Raw genomic sequence first — 18556 nt, 5'->3', positions numbered from 1 at the left:
AATACGTTTAAAGAACTTGTTTGCTTTAAACTTTAAAGTTCTGCTGCTGGTGTATAAATCTGTGAATGGGTTTGGGTCCAGAATACATCAGTGAGCTGTTAGTAGCTGTGTTTCCATTACCCTTGGAAATGCACACATTCTAAATAGTGCAATAAAAACTGGCAATGGAAACACCTGAATTTTGAATAAACACTCAATTTACTTTTAAAAGTTTTTACGCTCTCACGAGGAGGTATTTCAGACGTTTCGATATTGAAATGTGTCGCAAAATACAATGGAAAGTGACAGAACGTGAAGTACACGGTCACATGACCACTGCTCTCCGAGAAAACATGACGTGGTAAGTGTAAACAGACGAGGAGAACGGGACATTTCTTAGCGTTATACTTTAAAACAGACATGGGCAAACTGGCGGCCCGCGGGCCACATGCGGCCCCCAAAGTAAGCGTACAAAATGACAGAAAAATACACAAAACAAAAGCAAGAATATATTTTTAAAAATAAAAGGAATTACAACATTGCAGGAAAATACAAGAAAACACACAGAACTACTACGAAAATTACCAAAACGAGAACAGTAACACACAAAAATACTCCAAAATGAAAAATATACATATTTAAAAAAATGTTAAATGACAACACAAATACACAATATGACTTCAAAAAACATACATTTTACAGAAAAATTCCACAGAAGGACAACAGACATGCACAAAATAACAAGCAAGACAACAAACATACACAGAAGGACAGAAAAACACACAAAATTCCTTTATTCTGTCCTGTGTTAATGCATAGATTGGTCACTATTCTAAATGCTGACATGGATGTTAATAATGTGGCCCTACGATCAAACAAACACATTTTTGTGGCCCCCACTGTGATAGAAGTTGCCCATCTCTGCTTTAAAATGAACATTCACTGCCACATTAGACGTGAAACAACAAAGGAATACGAAGTGTTATAAGGAGGTTCTGAGCATCCACCTTTCTGCAGCGATTTCTATGTTCTACACATTGAATTGCCTTGTGTATGAAATGCACTATACAAATAAATTTGACTTGCCATCCCTTGCCTTTTAACCAACTGTATCTCAGAGGCTTAATAATTGATTACATTGAAATTACATTACCATTTGTGAAGGTATGAATTATTATTATTAATAAAATATGTCATTTTAATTCAAATCAGTGTTTTATTGTAAATTAAAAGGATTTTACTCGAGTGAGATGAAAATAATAAAATGTTATGAGCAAAAAAAAAAAACTGATCACATTCTTGTCTCGCCCCATAAGATAAACTGTAAAAACCAATCACCCCCTCAGCAATGATTTCATTCAATCCACAAAGTTTTATGGCAACAATTGTGTCTGAAAGCAGCAGCAGACTAGGTGTGTGTGTGTGTGTGTGTGTGTGTGTGTGTGTGTGTGTGTGTGTGTGTGTGTGTGTGTGTGTGTGTTAGCTGTATTATTATTATTCTTGGCTAAAAAGGAGGAACTATACATGCATAAGTGATGATGAGTTCATGTTCGCTGGAAACGGGTGCTACTACCAGAGAATTTCTCCTGAGCGAGGCAACGAGCCAATGGGAGACCGTCAGATTAGATGAGTGAGGATAAAGGATTACGCGTGGTGTGATTGCACAATAAAGGTTTGCTCTGTCAGTCTGTGTTCAAAAGCGGTGAGTCATTAAGTAACCTTTCCAAATAATTTCTAGAAAAATGCATTATGTGCGATGATGCACATCGTTGGTGTCTTTATAGCAGGTTATGTCATCTCACTGGTGGAGAACCAATGATTTCTATTCTGCAGAAACCTTTGTCTCTTTTTGTGGAGTTTACATGTTCTTAATGTGTGCAAGTTTTTACATTCATGGTCACAGGTATTGTCCAGTCTGAAACCGTGACTATATAGTTCAACGTGTGACACAGTAAAGACCTCATAAAAATACACACAAAAAACACATTATACAGCAGCAGAAAATAAGCTCAATAAGCTTAACGCTTCAATGCTACAAGGTTAGAAACGTAAAAAGAAGAATAAAATGCAAAAAGAAAATGATAACTATAAAAGTATTATTAAAGATAAATATTTTAGACAGTCTTATTAAGAAGATAAGGGAGACGCTTTGTATCTTCTCTGTAACATCTCTCTGAGGGGATGTCTTATATTTATCTGAGAGAACGCATGTGTGCCTTGTTTATTTAATGATGGATGGATGGATTGATAGATGGATGGATAGGTGGCTGGATTCATGGAAACATGGATGGATGGATGGATGGATTGATAAGTGGGTGGATAAGTGGGTGGATGGATGGGTGGGTGGGTTGGTGAGTGGATGGATGATGGATGGATGGGTTGTATGGATGATGGATAAGTGGATGGATGGATGGATGGATGGATTGGTGGGTGGATTGATGGATGGGTGGGTTGCGTGGATGGATAGATAAGTGGGTGGGTGGATGATGGATGAAGGATGGGTGGGTGGGTGGATGATGGATGATGGATGGATGGACTTATTAAAGATCAGAGGAAAACTCCATCTAATCTAATGCTTTACTTTGTAAACTCTTATGTATTATATTATACTATTTATAATTACATGTTTTTGTTTATGCCTTTGTTATATTTAAAATAAACTATTCTAACCTGATACATAAAGACTAGAACAAAAGAAGTTGCTGAGAATTCGACCCATATCCAAACAATAAAAAGATGGGTGTATAAAGGTGAAGAGGTCCGTCTCCATCTGGCGTCACTTCCAAGAAGGTGGAAAACACTTCCAAAAAACGGATCTATGTAAAGGACTGGACGTGCTCACTCTAACACACTAAAGGATGAAAACCAGGCGGCTTTTACAAAGTAAAGATGAGAACAAGATGTTTGATTCCAGGAATAACCTGAACAAATCCAGGCAAGATCTTAGCTAAATGGTCGGAGAGCAAAACATGGCTTCATCATCTGTTCTAATCCTTCTTGTTCCTTTAATATTTTATCTCCACGCAAATGTTTGCATGTGTTTTGGTGTTCCCTGAGGTAGCGTGCAGACTACATGTTGTTGAATTACAGAGAACATGATGTACACCTTCAATTCCTGTCAGTTCACGTTATTGAGCTTTCAGTGAAGCGGAATGCTTGCGAGACCTGTTACAACTTATGGCTCCAGATTTGTGTTTGTGCAAGTTTAGGCACGTTAGGTCACTCCAACGCTAAGAAGTTAGAGAACCAAACAAAAATAATGGAGAAGCCTCTGAAATATTTGTTTGTTTTTAAATCATTGAAAACATATCCAACTAAATCCAACATATCCATTTTATTGGTATTCTCGGTAACATTTACCTAGACATATTTCGGGAGAATGCCCGAAAACCTATTTTTAAGTCAGGATTAATTTGCTATTCAAACTCAATAAATAATTATTTGTTTTCACATCCAAATCAAATGTGCCTCATTTGTTACTCGCACATTTCTACTTTATAATCTATCTATTTTATATAAATGCCTGTTTTTCCTCTTCATTTTTGACTTTCTAAACACAAAAGCTTAACTATATGTTTTCAAATATACTTTTAAATTAAACAAGATTGAACTTTATAACAAAGGCTCACTGGTAAGCATGTTAATAGCAACAAATATACCAGAATAACACACAGGTCCAATAGTATTTACCGACTTAATCACTGTGTGTTGCATTCATGTCTGTGCATTGTGTTGCTATTATGAAATATGAAAAATGAACACATATTTGTGACCTTACACAAAGAGTAGGCATGAGTCAGAGCAAAGAAGACCATGAAACAAGTTTCAGTTTGATAGAAAGATAGCGTTGTTTATTTTAAATTACTCAAATGTTCATACGAATATAAATAAGTGCAAAGTTGTACCGTCTGCCCGCTTCGTCAAACACCTTCAAGCATCGGCAGCCAGAGGTTCAGCTGGATAATAAACATCTTTATGAAAGACAGCACAATACACAGATGGATTCATGTCTGTAAACATTTTGTTGGGGAGAAAAAAATATATATAACATTTTGGCTTTCTCTCTAATAAAAAGACAGTTACAAAATGTAATACATTCATCTGTGAGTATTAGTAACGATCTTATTTAGTGATTCAGTCCCTGTTGAGTTTAATGTGAACTCTACAGAGGTGAATCAAAGCCCTTGATGTTAGATGTCCGACATTCCTGGCAGAACTTATCCCATCATCATCATAAACTCTAAGACATTTCTCTCATTTGAAGAACATCCATGTCCATTTATGTGTACCATAAGTTTCTATCGTCTTTGGATTTGGATAAGACACGTCTAGATATCATCACGGCTCAGTTGTGCTGTGATGGATCTTCCTCTAAGACTGGTGTGTGTGTGTGTGTGTGTGTGTGTGTGTGTGTGTGCGCGCGCACTGGTTAGCAGCAGCAGCAGCAGAGGGAAGATGTGTGTCATCACATCGCAGACAGCTGACTGTGTCCTACTCCAGTTTCAGAGTTGAGGTTCACAGGGGTCGTCTCTTCTTCACAGGCCCAAAACAACCACAACAACAGCAACCACCACAACGACACTCCTGCACTATGGAGCTCTTTGTGTCGACTCGCCCTGCCTTTACAGTGACGTCGACTGTTGTCTGAGAACTCCATCCATCCATCACTGTGGCACGAGCACTTGCTTTTCACCAGTGCTCGTCTTTGCACATCTGCACTGACATCATCTGCTCTCTTTGTTCTTTAGGTTCCTGCACTCGAAACCGTGTTAGTCACTAGATGGGAGAATCATACTCCTTAAGGAACTCTTTAAGAGGATGAGGAAGTTGATCTCCTTTAGAGGAAATGTCCAAATGTCCGTTTACAGTTTTTCTGCACAGGTGCTGCAAAGTAGACAGGCTACAGGAGAGAGGCCTGATAAGCTCCAGAGGGATTTTATCCCCACTAGAGTAAATATAGAAAGTATTCCCACTGCGAGAGTTCCCTTTGCTCAGAGGCATGTAGTAATGAACCAGCTTGAGGATACAGTCAAAATGCGGGACAGAGGAAATGTTCTTAGGGTCTGTTTGGAGGTAAAACGAGGACGCGTCGCACTGGATGCGTAAGTTCTTGGTGCCCATGGACGTCTTGACGCTGAGGGTGAACAGGTGACGGTTGTCAGAACTGTCCCTGACTAGAAACGTCCCAGTGGCCTCAGCAGCCAGTATGGCGTTAGCTTCTTTCCCGGTGATGGAGCTCCAGTAGAAGCCGCTCTCCTGGAGCTTGTGAAGCGTGGCCAGGACCATCTGGTACTGAGCCTTGCAGGAGAACGTTTTGAAACGGTAGGGCAGCCGCACGTTGGTGTCCAGGGGGCTGCTGCTCATCGCGGAGTCAAACTTGCTGTGAGTTACCATGGCGCTGTGCCCGCTCAGTAGGGCGTCTGGGGAGCACTGAGAGATGTGCTGCACAGACGGGGCGCCAACAGGTGAGGTCACACAGAGGTCAGGCAGTTTGGAAACACCTGGTGGGGAAAAACAGGGAGTTAGCCTTAAAATTCCCAAGATTAAGAATATATGAGTTTGTCATTGCAGCATGCACAACAAAAGTGCAAAAACCCTTCAGTCAGTACAAACAGCAAGAATTAAAAGTAGAATGAGCGTAATTATAAAGCAATTACAATAGGGTCCTTCTCGCCATTCTGGCATTCAGGCCCAAATAAATAAGAAACAACAATAAGAGTGTGAAAAATAAAAAAAGAGGGTGAAGTCACACATGATTTAAAAAAATTACATCTTTCTTACCTTTTAAATATACTATAGTGTACTTTTTTTTATAATGTGCACTTTTGTGCCACAAGTTTTTGCCATTTAAGAGTGACAAATACAATTTAAAGTCATGGAAATAAATAATAAACTTGTGCTGAAAGTGAGGAGAAGAGTAGAGCAGCCTGGCTTATAAAGCTCACTGATCAGCCCAGGTCCTTTCAGGGAAACTACGGTACTCTGTGTGCGCTCAGCCTTCGGGAATAAGACACCAGGCTCAGTTCCAGTAAGGACAGCCTTTAATCCTCATTGCGCAATTTACGCAACGGGCTCCTCCAACACAGAAGTTCATCTAACACACTGAAGGTAACTTATCCACTTTAACTGATAGGGAATTAATCACTGAGCATCAGTTAAAGAAAAGAATGAAAAGGAGAAAATGAAGGAGGGAGGATTAGAAAAAGAGAAAAGAAAAAGAATTGTAATCATTGCTTACCTTTAATGTTCTTTAAATTGGCTCCTATGAATCCCCCTTTTTGTTTTTGGTAAAGTAAAGTTTTCTTTCCTTGAGCTTGAGAGAACAGCTCTAATGAATGAGTGGAGGTTAGAGTGAGAAGAGGAGGAGAGATTCCTTCATAAATGAGAGCAGACGCGCCGCCTATTCCAGTCATATACACCCCCCTCCCTCCCTCCCTCCCCCCTCCTCTCTTTCTCTCTCATTTATTATCCTACAGTATTCCTGACATCACCCCCCCCCCCCCCCCCCCCCCCACCCCCCCCCCTCTCAGACAGACGCAGTGACACTTTTTGAAACTACCTGAAATAATCCTTTGAATGGAGACTTGAATCTAACTTTATTCTTTGATAAACTTGTGCTTTTACAGTGAGAGGAGGAAATGAGTCACTCACAGTCCCTGTTCAGTTTCTGAGAAATTCCCTCCAACACGTGCTGATCGGTGAGATGACTACAGAGGGCGCCACAACACGAGGAAGTGGAGGCTTTCATTTCCCACCACTGACAGCTGTCTCCATGGCAACGCATCACTGTTGACTCTGTTTCAGGAAAAGGCTCATCTGCGTTCGCTGCACTTTTGCAAGATCGGACAATGACGGACACGGATACATTTTTACTGTTAGCATTTATATAAATATGAACAGTTTCGTCATTCTTTTTTTATCACACATCAAAGCAGTCTTTTTGTTGGTTTGTTTGTTTATTTTTTTAAAATAACTTTTTTTTTTCTCCAAAATCCTGCAAGTTTACTCAACTCATTCCAAAACTAAAACTTCCTCAAATTAAATTTAAAAAATTGGTCACAAAAGAGAAAAGGTGAAAGTAACAGATTACAACTACTCACGTTCAGGGGTACAGACGTAAAGTAACTTTATACCCAACCATTACTGAGAAAATTATATATTTTTGGTTTTAAAATGATAAACAGAAATGGTGAAACTACAAAAAAAAAAAAAAAAAAAAATGAAATGACAGTAATCAAAAGCATTACATCACAGTCGACCAATCAGATTAAACCTAATGCATGGTGCCAAAACAGCATTGAATGCTGGTTATTTTCTCAGTTTTAGTCTGTTAAAGTTTTTTTTTTTTTTTTTTTTTAAAGTGAATTCATTGGTGTTATTTTGTTAAAAAAAAAAAAAAAAAGAAATGTACATAGTGACAAACCTTTTATTTTATACAGATGCCTTTGTGGAAAATAAATTAAGTTCCAATTTTGCAAGAGTTTGTCTCTCCCTTTAAGTTTATACATGAGATGTTTACTGTATGCAGGAGAACCGTGGAAAGATTGATTACCAAAATTAAATGTGGGGGGTAAAAGTAAATAGTAGCTTTTACCTTGAGTACTATCTACTTGAGCTACTTTTAATATAAAAACACATTGAGTGAAGGTGATGGGTCCAAATGTGCAATGTACAGACATATATTCATTTATGTTTTTAAAATCCAACTATCAGTGGTACAGTTTCTAATCTGTAGTGACATATGTGTGACTGGCTGATAAGGTGCTCATTGCATCCAACTCATCACCGCGTGCTGACTCAGCCATTACTTCAGTTAGGTGACTGTAGTATAGATTAACATCCAAGCTGCCTTTGCCAACATGTCGAGCTTTGTCCCCACTTGTGACAAACTCACGACAACATCAAGGCCAAAAAACCTGATTAATTCACCTTTTTTGAAAGAAAAGAAAAATCTTTGTGAGGCAAAACTTTTTAGACACAAGAAAGGAAATACTTTGATGCTTTTTTTTGGTCAAATCCCGCTGTGCTCTCAGAGGTGAGTCAGGTGCTGTTTAATGCAGACTGTCGGCTGCGTACGGTGAAGGGAAATCACCAGGAAGGCCGTGTAACTGTCTGCCAATTTCCAGAAAACTTACTGTGTCATCATTATGAGCCATCTTTGGAGCACGTTAAGACTCCCTAAGGACTCTGATGGGAGTCCATGAAAGGAAAAGGAGAAGGAGGAGCAGTGTAGAGTGGTGCGGGGAATAAGAAGCCACGTTCAAAGGGTTTTTATAGTGCAGTGATTCTCACCTGGTGGGTCGAGTCCCAAAAGTGGGTCACAGACAGCTGGTCAAAAATAAATAAATACTTAAAGCGAATATCAGGAGTTTCTGAGAAACGTCTCGATGTCCCGCCCTCAACAGTGCTGCCTCCTCCCCGTCAATCTACCAGAAGCCACGCCTCTACTTTTCTGCACACGCATCGCAGAACATAAGGTCGTATCATTGATTTAGGTCTATGGGTCAGGTAAGAGCCAAAATCATATTTACCTGTTTATTGTTGTGACGCGTGGCCTTGTTTCCGTGCACAGTTCCGCATTCACTTTGATTGACAGTCTGAAAAACAGGAAGTCAAAGCCCATTGGCTGACCGTTTCCATTTGCATAGGGGTCTATAGGACGAAGGAGGGACTTATATTCATTAATGTCTATGAATGACCACCAGCAGTAGACCATAGTAAAAGACTAGTTTGGTATTTTTTCACATTTCAAAAGAATCATACATAAACATAGATTTATCAGAAACTTAGCGTTAATGTGTTTTATTTAGACAGGCATGATGTCTATAAATATATAGATTTATGTTCTAAAATGTGTGTTTTCAACAGCTATTTTTGAAAAACAAAATTTCGGTTGGTTGAATTCTAAAAAATGATCGTGGCAAAATGTGGGTCACAGGGTGAGACCGGTTGAGTGCATACCATAATTTGCATGTTCACCAAGCTTAACTTGATTGAAATTGTACTCAGCTACAAGTACATGCAAGTCATACATAAAATACTCAAGTACGAGTTATATATATAGTTTATACATGCACATATATAATATATATTGTACAATTTCATATCTATGACAGTGTGGCAATAAATAAATTATTAAAAACCTTTTATTGTTTAAGTATTCATATATTTTATAGTATTATATCCATCTATAAAGCAAGGAACCTGTCTGTGTGTGTGTGTGTGTGTGTCTGTGTCTCAAATATCTCAGCGCATCAGGATCAGATTGACCTGAGACTTTCAACATGGCTGCTGCTTGGGTCAAGGGTGTGCAACATCCAATTTGCTTGGACTGCAATGATACCGTTCATGAGTCATTTCATAAAATTGTCTTAAATGCAGCTTTGCAGAACAGCTCAATGTTCCCAGGTAGCCATGGTAACTTGGGATAAGTTGAAAGCTGCAGGAGTGACTGCACAAAGGGCTTTTAAAAACAACTAAAGTGGGTTTAATATCCTAAACAATGTGAAGTGATACTCTGAGTTGATCCTCTCTGTTTAAGGGTAGAAACCAGGCTTAGCACTTAAGCACATGGGTCTAAAAACGCTGTTTGGGGAAGAAGCAGCTGTTTAGTGTTTTCCCACACTGACTCAGAATGTTACTTCAGCTCATGATTCCCGTCAGATGCTGGCCTCTTGACTGGAAGGACCTAAGAAGGGAAGAAAAATGTTATTTAACTAAATATTTTTGGAGCAGCCAAGGATTTTAAAAGGACTTTTCTGTAGTCGTTTTGAAGAGTCAAACTTTATTTTGCAAAGACAGCTATATAGTCCAACATACTGGAATCTTTATCTGGAATATGAAAATAAGAGCAGCTAAAGGAAGCATAGATGCATTTATTTGGTATCACAGATATCTATATATATCTATATATATATATATATATATATATATATATATATATATATATATTTTTTTTTAGAAAGATTTCCTGGAATATTTGTGCTCTATCATTCAGAACTTCCTGTAAAGACTTCCTGCCTCTATACCTGCTTTTTCCTTTTGGCTCAATGCCAACATGTGACGGAAGTTCAGCTTTAGTCGAGTGTTTTACTGTGCAACTTCCCTGTTATTTAAGTACAGAGAGTTCATCATAATTATACGTCATCCACTGATCATTTGCATGTAGCACCTTTTCTCTCTGTGCGTGCATGCGTGCATTCTCTTTGGTGTTATTTGGAACTACCACAGAAATGACAGTTCCTGTTTTGTTTGTAGATCTGTTCCTGACTGAAATTTCCGTTTCTATTTATATACGTTTCTTTTCTTTTTTAATTAGAATTATTATTTTGTACATAACATGTTTGAAATAAATAAATAACTAAATGAATGAATGAATGAAAAAATAAAAAAAATACCTCTCTATAACTTTCATTAATTTGCAGCTTTGTGGGGAAAAAAAGTCTAAATATAACCAGTTTAACCATTTTAATAAAGACATAAATTACGGGAACTCTTGTCCTCAACACGATGACTGTGCAAATTACTGAATGCTATTATGAGAACTTCACAAGCTGGAACATTAGTCATTTGTTCAAACAAACCTCCCATTGTCACATGACTTTATGGGAACAAGTACAGTTGGTTAGGTGACACTTTGGCCTTTTAATGGTTTTTTTTTTTACCTTGAAATTTAGGTATCATAATGTAATTATTTTAAAGGGACATTTTGTCATTTAAAAACTAATTTGTGGGGTTTTCTAAGTTTAAAATTTTTTTTTATTATTGCATGTTTACTTTACTTTACTCTGATGACAAGCAATGGGAAGCCAATTTAATTTTAGAGTTAAAGCTGCTACCCACAATGATTTTTAATAAAATAGATTGAATCATAGTGAATCCCTCATTTATCAATCAATCAAACATCATTCATGCCAAAAAGAAAGGTCCTGTAAACAGATGCATGAAAATGTTTCACTTCATTTACTTTGTTTTGTCTCCAGACAGGGATTGGCTTGACACTATTTTTGTTTGTTCCACATATTCCCTGTGATATCAGAATGCCACATCCCACAATGCAATGTCAACAAACAGTACAATTTCGACAATTTTTACTTTATTTTTGGAGTAAATGACATTCGAGTCATTAATCTATGAGGCATACACGATATCTAATAATATCCTTTAAAAATTGGGAGTTGCCACTTTAAGCTAATTGTTCCAAGTCTGTGGTGTCAAACTCATTTTAGTTCAGGGGCCAAATACGAAGCAGTTTGATCTCAAGAAAAAACAGATTTTAGGTTAAAAAAATCATCATTGTGCTATAGTTTTTCATATCAGTCGTTCTACAATCTTCTCTTCCATAATCCTTGTTTTAATATAGTTATAGAAATTTTGTGGGATTGTTTTGGAGAAAGAATTTTACAAAAAAAATAAATGAAAGACAAGTTCCGTCTACAATTTGAGATTAAAAATGACTGTAGTCATGATGTGATATATAGGCACAAGCCCTTGCAAATACCGTGGAGTTTTATTGAAGTCTACAACTGAATTATTCGGTAATTTATTTACACAATGATTCATGCTTTGCTTTTTTTTTTTGTCATTTTTAATTGGATTCTCTAAAGCGGTGATTCTCAACTGGTGGGTCGTGGACCTGGACTGGGTGGGCAGCTGGTCAAATCCAAATTGATACTAAACGTTTATTGTGTTGGGCTCGTCTTTTATCTTGAAACACACTTTTATTTTGACACGTATGCTGTGAAATGCATCTCTATTACCCTATAGTTATAATCATAATAGACTGTTTACTCACATGGCACACACGTGGGTTAAGATAATTATGGAACAGTCATTTTGTGTGCCAACATTTACACTTCCCTTGAATCGCGAATTAAAGTCAGAAATTCGATCAGTTTGTGCGTTTGCTGCGCTCATCTAACACTGTGAACAATTGAAATCTGTTTTTTCCATAAATAGATTATTTGTAGTGGATGACGCTGGTGAAGCTTTGTCTACGACAAGGATCACATGGTATCTATTAGTGGCTGCCTGCCAGTGCCAGTGCCAGTATGCTGTTATGGGAAGCACTAAAAACAGAACAGAGGTCACTAAATGTCTCTTCACACCTATAATCATCTACATTGACAGGTATTCCTGGCGTATGGGTGTGTGCCTATCTTTGTTCGTCCTTATTTAACACCCATGATAAAATAGATCACGAATAGATAAGACTATTATTAACAGAGTTTACAGTTTGTTTGTTTTTTTCTTGTAAGTTCTTGACACAACCTTCTGGGAAAAAAAAAAAATGTCCAGCACAGCTCCAATATTTAAACAGCGCCACACCAGAGTTCAGGCCATGCTTATTTACTGAAGCACAATCAGTTTGTGTGTGTGTGTGTGTGTGTGTGTGTGTTGGCTTCTATCTTCCCAACATGAGCCACAATAACCCATCACACAGCAACATTCACCTAAAACTGGACAGATGTCATTTAAAACACATGGAATCAGAGGCCGATGGTCTTCGATTTTGCAGAGACCAGAAAAGAAGCGAGAGATGTAGCAGAAAAGTGACAAGTGCACACCTCCCCTCCCCCCCAAACAACCACCCCCCAGGCTCCCAGTGGGCCATTATTTTCCACAGCACGTCACGCAAGGCTGGATGTGGCACTTTAACATTTACTGGAGAATTAAAATGATTATAAAGTGAGTTTCTGCTGTGTCTGCAGCGAGCCATATGTCTTTCTCTTTGTGGAATTACAGGCATTAGATCCCGTGTCAAACTCAAGGCACGGGGGCCAAACCTGGCCGTTCAAAACATCCAATTCGGCCCCTCAGGGGAAAGTAAAAATGGCTGGGAAAACATGAATAATTGTGTAAATTACCAAATACTTTAGTTGTGGATATCTCAGTAGGGTTGCAAAGGGGTGAAAAAAATCAGTCAGATTTCCACGGGAACTTAAGATCAGGAATTTTGGCAAAATTCAAAAAATAGAAACTTTTCATGGGAATTATTTTTTTAAATTAAGCAGAAATTGGTAGTAATTCTAAATCACTATATCATATCCAAACATGAATAGTGGCAACCATGCAAAAATAAAATTAAACATAACTTTCAAGAGTTTTATTTGAAAGTAGAACTTTACTATTATTCAAATGAAGTTTCATTGCATTTGTCACAAATTTAATAAAACTCTACAATATTTTCAGGGGTTGACAGTTTTCCCATGTTTGTAGAACACAAAGGAAGTCATTTTTACTGTCAAATTATTGGAAAAAATGCTCAATCTTCATATTATTTATCAAAATTTCCCCAAATTAAATAAATATAGTCATTACCTGTCACCTATTGCTTGGATTTTGTTGGTGCCTTATGTACTACATACTTTAATATCATTTATAAATGGAAATGCAAAGTCACACTAATGTACCGAATCAGAAATACTTTATTTATTCCAGGGGGAAATTACTTAAGATATATTACTAATATAGTAAAGAAAGAAAGAAAGAAGAAAGAAAGAAAGAAAGAAAGAAAGAAAGAAAGAAAGAAAGAAAGAAAGAAAGAAAGAAAGAAAGAAAGAAAGAAAGAAAGAAAGAAAGAAAGAAAGAAAGAAGAAAGAAAGAAAGAAAGAAAGAAAGAAAGAAAGAAAGAAAGAAAGAAAGAAAGAAGAAAGAAAGAAGAGAAAGAGAGAGGAGAGAGAGAGAGAGAGAGAGAGAGAGAGAGAGAGAGAGAGAGAGAAGAGAGAGAGAAAGAAAAAGAAAGAAAGAAAGAAAGAAGAAAGAAAGTTAATTAAATGAGGATTGAACTAATATGAGTTAGACACCCCTGCATTAGATGGACTCTTACAAGCATCGATAACATTCCTTTTTTAAAGTGTACACACTGATGGTCTATTAATAATTTCATTAGAATTCGATACTGGGAGTTTTCTGACTCACACACAATTCATTGGTTTTAAGGAAGTTACAGAGAATTGTAACCACAATAAAAACTGTTTTAAATCTTAGCTTTCAGCCACCATGATGGTGCAATTTCCCCATTTACCAAATTCCCACTCATGATGATCTGCATGAGCTCTGACACTTCCTGCTTATTGTTGTTGGTTGGGCCGCAGTTCATTTTTCTTAGTTACATTTTAGCAGTGACAGGAAAGCAATGACATAATCCAGATAATAATAATAAAAAATAAAAACGACTCCGTTTCCCACAAGCCCCAAAAATAGCAACTGATTTTACAGATCAGAACACAAGACATCAGTCTGCAACTGTGCTGTTTATCTGGGAAACCCAAGGACAGGCCACTGTGCAGCATTGCCACTGACTGTGTTGTGTGTATATTATGTATACTGCTTTCCTGCATGTTTACATAATGCAGCACACTGCAGTAACACGAGCCTAAACTGTGCCAGTAAAGTCTGATCATTTCCGGGTTGGTTTGCGTGTCTGTAGATTGTCACACAGGTTTCTGATCAAAGTGCCAAAGGCTGCCTTTGATAAATGCCTGACGAGAAGACACAGGAAACCTTTCTGAGTGTTTCCACCTGTTTCCAGTCACATGGTGAGCACGCTTTGAATTTTCACCACTGAATTAAAGTTCAAGCAACACATCCATACACAACTGGGTTTGAAAATCAGACTCACGTCACGTTTCAGAGAGAACCCAGAATGCATCTGTCATCAAAGAGTAATTGAATCCATTTGTGAGTGTAACGCAGTGAGTCGACAATAACCTTTCATGAGACTGTTGTCATGGAAGCCACTACTAGGCTTCATTCCCTATACTTCCCAGTATAGGGAATGAACTGGCAGGTGTTGCACTCATTGTTTCTGGTGCAGGTGTTTTCCAGTACTCAGCTCAGGTAAAGTGACTCTTTCATCTTGTCATCCAACAAATTGCATCCAATTGGGTTTTTTTTACACACACATTTGCACAAACATGTATTTTCCATTAAATATGGACTTCAGGGACCTGTACTACAAAGTTGGATGTCCTCTCATAGCGCGTGAGTGTGCTGTACTGTGACACTGGCAAACGTCTTACCCGGTTAAACCACTGTTGTAACTTATCAGGACCAGTTTAGACATTGATGCAATCCTTTCATTTACCAATGACATCCTATAAGAAACATAGATTTTTATCTGATGTTCTTAACTACCTTAGTTGGCTGATAAAGCCTGCGTGTGTCGTGCACTTTCAGACCCATAAACAGACCCATAAATTAATTCATTAATTCATTCATTAATGTATTCAGTAAAATAATACAGGCTGCATAAAATACAAATATTGTCCACCTTATGACGTAGGCTGAGCTGTATGAACGCAGCATCAGAGCCACAGACAAGATCCACTCTTAATAAAGTAAAAATTGTCCGTTTTCTCAGATGAATATTGCATAATCTCACTAATTTAAGTATCAACAGTCATCAATTCCTGCATTCATTTCTTCCTACTTTTACTGCAGCAATAGTGTTGTTTTTGGTCTGAATTATTTATTTTAATTCTTCATATTTTTAAAAAATTATTCCTCAATTGTGACTCAAGTCTGCACGGTTTATCTGACACTGCAATCTCCACTCCATTCACTGGTGCATGCAGGCTCAAATCCCCTGGGTTAAGCGTACATGTTTGTATCCTGCTTCGTAGTGCAGGGGCTTTCTGACAGACAATATTTGCTAAGGTGAAGCCTACTAACCAAGAGATATCCCAGATATACAAATCTAGCTTTGTAGTACAGGCCCACCTTGAAGCTCCGCTGGTCTGACTTTGACAACAAAACAAAAGCTTCTGTCATGTAACATAATAATAACAGTCACACTGCTGTATTCAGACCATATCCGCATGTTACTTCAACACTCATTCAAATGGATTGAAATTTATCAGTCTGTGCAACAGGAAAACATCAGCTGTGGGTTGAGTGACAAAGAGAGGGTTTGTCTTTTCTGCATTTTGAGCATATTTGTCCTTGGTCTGGATTCTTTACGGGAATAAACAATAAGGCCTTTGTAAAGCCTTTGTTTGATCGCTTAAGAATTTTATCGTCTATTGTGGATAGTTTAACCCTGTAATGTGGTAAATAAAAAATGTGGCTTGCAGAACAAAGAACCTTGTTTAAAAAGTTTGATTAATACATTCCCCAAAAGTAATATTAGAAGTAACTGTAAGCCTGCAATGCTTCCCGTTAGCATCTGTTTTTTTAAAAATTTAAACTTTTTGCTGATAATCTGTTAAGGAAGAGTCCCAACCCTTTGCTGCATGTAAACAGATGTTGCCTGTTCCAGAAACTGTATCTTTAATCTAGCTCAGAGTACAACGATGGTATTTATCAAGCTGCACAATGAGCTGTGAACAGCATGCGGTTGATACACACAGTGCTTCATCAGGATTAAACGATATCCCACAGGAAGAATGTGCTTCCCTGCACCGCTGAAAAAACGTCCCTCTTTCCCAGAACGAGAGCCACCCACAGCTCCATGAAGGCACACTAAAAAAATCCCACAATCACATTCAAACACTGGAACAAAAAGGAAAAAAAAAAAAAAAAAAAACCCCACAATGTTCTCACTGTTCCTTTGCAGCCCCACGACCAGCAAGTTCACCACCAACAACAAACACAGTTGATCCTTCTTTACTGTAAACCTGATCGATGTAGCACCCAGACAGCGTCTCGCTTTCAACTCAATTCTGCTCAGCCAAATTCAATTCCTTCAACTGATTCAGATGACGATACACTCAGAAAGAAAACAGATTTAGATTTTACAGACGCTGCGTCAATTTCACATTTGTCTTCTTAAAATTCCAGCAAATGTGGTCATAGTACCAGACCATTAAATTATTCACAGGATGCTTTGGGACTGCGGCTCAAGTTGAACACAGTAGCATGTTTTACTACTACTATCATACAGCACATGAAAGAATTATCTAAAAGAAGTTTGGACGATATATCGCAGGGTTTATCGTAGAGGGTACGTGTGGTCTTGCCATGAGTGGGATCAGATTAAATTTTAAAAACTACATGATCTACTATACACCAGATTAGTATTGTTTCTTATGACCCCTATTAGGTTGAAAAGTTCATAACCTGGTCAGTTCTGCTCAGATTGCCCTAAGCAGGTCAAATACCATCGTACACTGATAGCATTCACCAAGGTCTCTGCCTGAGGAGGCTCTGCTATGTTATGACTACCTCTATCAGCAACATACATAACCCTGAGAGCACTGAACAGCAGCGGATTCACTGATGAAAACACGCTGAAAGCCCGTTTACCTCAGAACCCCAGACTGGTCTGTTCCCCAAAAAACCCTCTGTCCACAACTGACCAGCAACCCTAAAGCTGGACTCATTCATCCAAACAGTATGTCCAGAGTTAAAGAGTAACTTAACTCCAAAACCACTTTTTTTCTGCTGAAATCAAAAGTTGGGTATGAAGTCGTGTTGTTGACTGATTCTTGCCCTCTTGATATTTCAGTCAAAGTGGTGCATTTTGTTGTAAAAGTGTAAGAGTGACAGCCCTCTATGGGTTGAAACCCTACTATTACAATTGCATTTTGTAATTGGCCTAAAATGGTGGTTTGTGATGTTTTGGTGGCTTCTTATGTCATAATGAACACATCTGAAGAGCTATGGTGCATTAGTCGGTCGCACACATTCAAAGGAAAAACATGCAAATACAAAGGTCTCCAGGCCAGGGAATCAAACCCAAGACCTTTCAGCTGAGCTCGATGTGATGCCCAATACTAACATCTTATCACTTAGTGAGTCTAAATGAAATGAAAGCTCTTTCAGTTAATATTGAAACTGAAACATGCAGTGCTTTGCCTAAAAGACTCATTTAAAATAATATTGTCCAAAATTTTACTTTAAAAAATTCCCAACATGTATAGGATAAACCTTTGTCCTGTCACTTTAAAGCTGATATCCGGAGGATGAAAAGAGAGAGAGAAAAAATTCAAAAGCGAATGTCTCGATGTCCCGCCCTAAACTGTTTCACTTCCTCCTCCTGCCTCTGCCAATCTACCAGAAGCCACGCCTCTACTTTTCCTGCATGCGCATCACGAAACATAATAAGGTTGCAACGGGTCACATTGATATAGGTCTAAGGGTCAGGTAAGATCCAAACTCATATTTACCTGTTTGCTGTTGTGACGCCTTGTTTCCGTGAACAGTTCCGCATTCACTTTGATTGACAGTCTCCGCTACAGGAAGTCAAAACCTATTGGCTGGACGATCGCGGCGTGATTTTCTATTTGTATAGGGCGCTATAGAATGAAGGCGGGACTTATATACATTGACGTATATGAATGTCCACCATTAGTAGACCATAGTAAAACACTAGTTGGGTATTATTTTGCATTTCAAAAGAATCATACATTAATAGATTTCTCAGAAACTCCAGATATAAGTTTAAATAACAGGTTTTTTTTTCACTCTCTACAATGACAAGCTCTTTCTAGCTCTTCAGTCTATCATGGTTAAAAGTGTTCTTTGCAAACTCGTACAGTATAGTGAGAGATAAAAGTGATGAAAGGAATAAGAGAGGGAAGAGCAAGCCTTTGTTGTTGCACCTTATGTAACTTGCCTTTCTCAGAAATCCTGC

The 18556-nt window shown here is 38.0% G+C and overlaps 1 protein-coding gene across 2 annotated transcripts; it reads right to left on the bottom strand.

The window, feature by feature from the left end:
* Positions 1-3802: 3802 nt before the first annotated feature.
* Positions 3803-6367, bottom strand: LOC114468274 (suppressor of cytokine signaling 3-like). Of its 2 annotated transcripts, none has more exons than XM_028455063.1 (2): positions 6218-6367; positions 3803-5480 (listed from the first exon to the last, which is right to left on the bottom strand). In XM_028455063.1, the coding sequence occupies exon 2, from the start codon at positions 5371-5373 to the stop codon at positions 4756-4758; it is 618 nt and encodes a 205-aa protein (XP_028310864.1). In that variant the 5' UTR covers positions 5374-5480; positions 6218-6367; the 3' UTR covers positions 3803-4755. The 2 variants fall into 2 exon arrangements, with proteins under 2 accessions (XP_028310864.1, XP_028310865.1); XM_028455064.1 differs by lacking the exon at positions 6218-6367 and adding an exon at positions 5761-6120.
* Between the last annotated feature and the right edge of the window lie 12189 nt (positions 6368-18556).

Source organism: Gouania willdenowi, chromosome 8 (genome assembly GCF_900634775.1).
Source record: "Gouania willdenowi chromosome 8, fGouWil2.1, whole genome shotgun sequence".
NCBI classification, from domain to species: Eukaryota; Metazoa; Chordata; class Actinopteri; order Blenniiformes; family Gobiesocidae; genus Gouania; species Gouania willdenowi.
The sequence above is the reverse complement of the archived record's forward strand: the minus strand, read 5'-3'. Positions and strand labels throughout refer to the sequence as shown.

Excerpts from the sequence above, each read along its gene's own strand:
- LOC114468274 (XM_028455063.1), bottom strand. The coding sequence starts at position 5,373 with ATGGTAACTCACAGCAAGTTTGACTCCGCGATGAGCAGCAGCCCCCTG.